Raw genomic sequence first — 5,645 nt, 5'->3', positions numbered from 1 at the left:
TATAACGGCATTCCACCTCATCAATTGAGAGTTGTTTGGGTCATCTCCAAACATTTAATTCAGTCTTTTTGGTTTCAAACACCACCTTACTCTTCGATTATGAGTCTATCTCTTCATAGATCCAAGATACTTCTCATTTGATCTCGAACTGTTTGTTCCCCATCCAGTGGTATACTACTTCCTTGTACCCAACAATACTTTCTGTTGGGCCTCACCTATACCCTTTTAGGACGATATAGCGGCAATCCATCTTGTGAATCAAGGGTTGTTTGGATCGTCCCCAAACATTTAATTCATTCTTTTTTGGCTAAGACGCCTATTTACTATTTGATTCCAAGTTCCATCCATTTGTGGGTTCCCTTGATACCATTTTGTTGGTAAAAGTCATGCTTTTCATCATTGCATATCTCTCTCTTTATTCTCGTGGTTCCATGAACTACGATTGCTCTGATTTTCTCATTGCACAATGAGAATACGTAGGCACAAGGATGCGAATCCTTGGCGAGCATACTTCTAATTATTCCTCTTTCCGCCTTAGGGCATCATTCATATCTTTCATGATCCATTACCTACCTTCGATCATAAACCATTCACCTAGTGACATACTATTTCCTTGACACTGAAATACAATTTTCTTTGGAATTTCATATACACCCTTTTAGGACGCCTAGCAAAAAGTCCGTATTTCTACCTAGAGTTGTTTGGCTCATGCCCAGACATTTAATTCCTTCTTTTTTGGCTAAATATCAGATAGTGGCAACCATGTTGTTCCACATATCGTTTAACGTCGTTTCCCTCTATGGTACAAATCCCATTTCACTTATGGATTCCAATACACCTCAACTTTGGTTTCAAACTATACTCTCCAATCACTATTACCAAATCATTCAATTATGTGACTTTGGACATTTTAGTCCATTCATATGCATGATGCATTCATATTCTACCCTCATTCACTCCATGTGATACACCAGTTCTTTGAGCCAAATACACTATCTCTTTGTTCTCCTTCTTGCGTCCCCTTGTGAACTAAGAGATGTTTGGGTCATACCCCCAAACACTTATTTCTTCGTATTTTCGGCATTACCCTATAGCGGCATCCATGCTAGCCCATGTACTGGTAAGAGCCACCTTACTCTTGGGTTCATGTTTTCACCCTTGTTGGAGTTCAAAACACATATCCTTTGGTTTAGACCATACTGGTATCACAACTTCTTTTCATCTCCCACCACTAGTTCTTCGAACTACGGAGCTCTGAGTTCCTCCTTGCACTATATGGATACGTAGGCATGAGGGCCCTAATCCTCACTGAGTACTTTATCTATTTCCTTCCTTTCCTCATTCTTTTGCGAGTAATCTTTAGATAACACCTATTCTAACAAGAACAATCAAAACGATTCCCATGGAATACCATGGATGTTTGGGGTGCTAATACCTTCCCCTTGCATAACCGACTTCCTTACCCAGTATAACTCTTTCCCCCGGGTTTTATCGATGTTTTCTCTTTCTTTCGAGAATAAATAAAGTTCGATGGCGCCTCTGTTGTATATTCGAGCGTGTGATATGTTCAGGTATATTTCCGCTAGCTTCAACTTCCACCAGAAGATCCTTGCCGAACTTAAGGGGAAATATAAATATTGGACTTCCACTAGAAGGTCTTTGCTGCCCTCGAGGAACAATATAAATGTTGAATTTCCAATAGAATATCCTTGCAACTCTCAAGGGCAATATAAATACTGGACTTCAACAGGAAGCTCCATGTAGAACAAGAAGCAATGATACACTTAGAGTCTCGCCTGTGGGACACAACTTAAAGCATTGCATGAGGGACTCAACTTAAAGTTTCACATGATGGACTCAACTTAAAGTCTAGCCTGAGGGACTCAACATAGAGTCTCGTCTGAGGGACTCAATTTAAAGTCTCGCCTAAGGTACTCAACCTTAAATCTCGCTTGAGGGACTAAACTTAAAGTCATTCATGAGGTACTCAACTTAAAGTCTCTCATGAGGGAATCAACTTAATGTCTCACCTTAGGGACTCAACTTAAATATTTGCGAGATGGACTCAACTTAAAGTCTCGCCTTAGGGGCTCAACTTAAAGTCTCTCATGAGGGACTCAACTTAAAGTCTCGCATGAAGGACTCAACTTAAAAACTCGCATGAGAGATTCAACTTAAAGTCTCTCTTGAGGGACTCAAATTAAATTCTTGCATGAAAGGCTTAACTTAATGTATCGCTTGAGGGACTCAACTTAAAGTCTCGCTTGAGAGACTCAACTTAAATACTTCCTTCAGGGACTAAAATTAGAGTATCTCCTGAGGGACTCAACTTAATGTCTTTCCCGGAGGAATCAACTTAAAGTCTCTCTAGAGGGTCTCAAATTAAATTCTCGCATGAAGGACTCAACTTAAAAACTCGCATGAGGGATTCAACTTAAAGTCTCTCTTGAGGGACTCAACTTAAATTCTTGCATGAAGGGCTTAACTTAATGTATCGCTTGAGGGACTCAACTTAAATACTTTCTTCAGGGACTCAACTTAGAGTATCTCTTGAGGTACTTAACTTAATATCTTCCCTGGAGGAATCAACTTAAAGTCTCTCTATAGGGACTCAAATTAAAGTCTCTCCATAGAACTCGCTATAGGTACACCCGAGGGACTCGTCTGAATAAGAAGAGGAAAAATAAACTAAATCATTTCTCTCTTTTCAAAGCCCTTGTGCTCGAGGGACTATGCACTAGTATATTCGTAAAAGACCCATAAGAGGTGGCGTAGGAAGGTCACTAAGGGGAGACGACATAATATATCACCCATGTTAGCTTCCTAACCGCCTATTTATTGAAATGAGCAACCAATTTTTTGGTTATGGCAACCATTTTCTCTATCACTCGCTCTTTTGTGAATATATGAAGGTGATGCATCCCTATCCATAACAACATGGGGGAGGGAGTCAAAAGGAGGAGACCACGTTCTTTAGAGAAATATGGGAAGTATATATCCCTTTTTCCATATTCTCGAAAGTGGAAAGTGAATGTATTACTTTTTTGGAGCCTAAGATCTAAACCCAAAAGAATCCTATAAATACCCCAACCTTGAGTTTGAGAAGAACATTCAATTTTATCAATAAAATTCCAGTATATAGAGCTTCTCACCACCTCGCGTGAACTTGCTCTAACTCCGTAACAATCTTAAAAACCTTTGACAACCCTATACCATAAGGGATTGTCACATATTGTACTTTTAACAAGTACAAGTGTCAATATTCATTTTTTTTCTAGGATTTGGATGTAATATCCAAACATAATGCAGAACAAGTCATACCAATCGCTCTTGCAAAAAGGGTTGCTCTTCCTAGATCAAGTGAGTATACCACTTTCAAAGAGGTATGTAACAAAGGACTATTATTAACCAAGACTAACAAACATATCAAGTTAAATTATTTTTTTCATATCCGAGCTCTTACCCGCATGTGTACCAACTTTTGTACTTATACACTTATCATATAAATACCTAAATACCCATACCCGAACATGTTACATGTAATTTTAATAAAAATAAATCGATTAATTATAAAATAAATCATTAACAAACAATTATATTTAAATGGATAGTAATGAAATAATATTACACATATATTTTATATAATAATATAAATAAAATATATAAATATATTGCACTGTGTGAAACAAAGTGAGAATTTAGATCCTAGTATCCATATTTATATCTATTTATTCTGGTGGGTACTCCTTCTATAATAATTTATAAGTAAAAAAATTAGTATTTTTACCGAATATCCATTAAATATGAGCTTAATTGTCATCCTACTCCTTTTTATGAGTTTATAGTTTTTCCCCTTTTTGATCTTTGTAATTATTGTCATTGGCTGCTTACATGGCAATTCTATATCACATCATAATGTCCAATCAATCGTATCTCCATATCATATCCACGTCATCATGGTATATGCTAAATATAATGAAATCGGAAGTTATAGGAGTAATATTGGAGTATCTTTCTTTCTCAAAGAATAAAGTCAAAATTGGCTATATATAACAACGATGAATGGTGATATTTTACATCATTCTGTACTCCTCACTCACTCTCTCACTCACTCACAAAATGTCCGAAGCGCTGATCCAAATCGGAGTAGTGGGATGCGCTGACATAGCCCGAAAGGTTTCCCGCGCCATAAATCTAGCCCCTAACGCCACCATCTGCGCCATCGCCAGCCGCTCACACGACAAAGCCTCCGCCTTCGCCGCCGCCAATGGGTACCCTCTAACGGCTAAAATATACGGCAACTACGAAGCTCTACTAGAGGATCCAGATGTAGACGCTGTATACATGCCTCTTCCCACAAGCCTGCACCTTCGCTGGGCCGTTCTTGCCGCCCAGAGCAAGAAGCATTTGCTCCTCGAGAAGCCCGTTGCTCTGAACGTTGCTGAGTTCGATCAAATTTCACAGGCCTGTGACTCTAACGGCGTGCAGTTCATGGATAACACTATGTGGGTTCATAACCCCAGAACTGCTTCAATGGCCAACTTCCTCAACGATCCAAACCGTTTCGGCAACCTCAAATCGGTATATTACATTTCAATGTCTGATTCCACTCTCATTCTTCTTTTGTTATTGATTATATAAATGGTGGCTATATTGGTTTGTACAGGTTCGTGCCTGTTTTACATTTGCTGCAGATTCTGAATATCTAAACAAAAACATTCGTGTTAAACCAGATCTTGACGCACATGGCTCTCTAGGTGACGCTGGTTGGTATTGCATTCGTGCAATACTAATAGCTTTCAACTACGAATTACCTAAAACTGTAATCGCCTCGCACAAACCTGTTATTAACAAAGATGGAGTTATATTGGATTGTGGAGCGTCACTGTATTGGGAAGATGGAAGAGTAGCAACATTCCATTGTTCTTTCTTGGCGAACTTGACAATGGATATAACAGCTATTGGGACAAAAGGAACTCTTCATGTTCATGATTTTATTATTCCTTATGAAGAGAAAGAAGCATCTTTTTATGTTGGTACTGAGAGTAGCTTTGATGATCTTGTTACTTGTTGGGCTAAAGAACCTAGTAAGTTGACTGTTAAAACTGATCTTCCTCAGGAGGCTCTTTTGGTTATGGAGTTTGCTCGTTTGGTTGGTGAGATTAAGTATAGAAACTCGAAACCTGAGAAAAAGTGGGTGGTGGTTAGTAGGAAAACACAACTTGTGTTGGATGCTGTGAAGGCTTCCATTCAGAGAGGTTTTGAGGCTGTTGAGATTCAGGAGTGAGGCAATGTGTATGAAGTGTAATCTGCTCAATTGACATCTTTTGTTTATCTGTTAAATGTTGATCCATTCCTAATAAAAATTACATTCAATGTATTTATGAGCTGTACGTTTCTTTACCCTTCCCCTTTATGTACGTAGGAAATTTCTCAATCTTAGGTTCTTTAAATACGAAATGTTGGGGATTGGGATTTAGATTTCATCATGAACATTGAGTTAGAGGTTGATTAAGAGTTAGATTCAAGGCATGCATGTAGACATATCTCTGATTTGTTTTGATGAAATTATATTTAATAATTAGTGTTGATTTTACGTTATAAAGATTTGTATGTTGATGAACTTGAAACCTTAGGTTATTGAT

At 38.2% G+C, this 5,645-nt stretch overlaps 1 protein-coding gene across 1 annotated transcript; it reads left to right on the top strand.

Annotated features, from left to right (window-relative positions):
* The first annotated feature begins 4,023 nt into the window (after nt 1–4,023).
* Nucleotides 4,024–5,380, top strand: LOC127097036 (uncharacterized oxidoreductase At4g09670). The gene is made up of 2 exons (XM_051035552.1): nt 4,024–4,581; nt 4,667–5,380. The coding sequence occupies exons 1-2, from the start codon at nt 4,063–4,065 to the stop codon at nt 5,285–5,287; spliced, it is 1,140 nt and encodes a 379-aa protein (XP_050891509.1). The 5' UTR covers nt 4,024–4,062; the 3' UTR covers nt 5,288–5,380.
* Nucleotides 5,381–5,645: the final 265 nt, after the last annotated feature.

This window comes from Lathyrus oleraceus, chromosome 6 (genome assembly GCF_024323335.1).
Source record: "Lathyrus oleraceus cultivar Zhongwan6 chromosome 6, CAAS_Psat_ZW6_1.0, whole genome shotgun sequence".
NCBI lineage: Eukaryota > Viridiplantae > Streptophyta > Magnoliopsida > Fabales > Fabaceae > Lathyrus > Lathyrus oleraceus.
This window is presented reverse-complemented; position numbering and strand designations above follow the sequence as displayed.

Excerpts from the sequence above, each read along its gene's own strand:
- LOC127097036 (XM_051035552.1), top strand. The coding sequence starts at position 4,063 with ATGGTGATATTTTACATCATTCTGTACTCCTCACTCACTCTCTCACTC. Across the intron at positions 4,582-4,666 it reads GTTTCGGCAACCTCAAATCG|GTTCGTGCCTGTTTTACATT; the intron begins GTATATTACATT and ends TGGTTTGTACAG.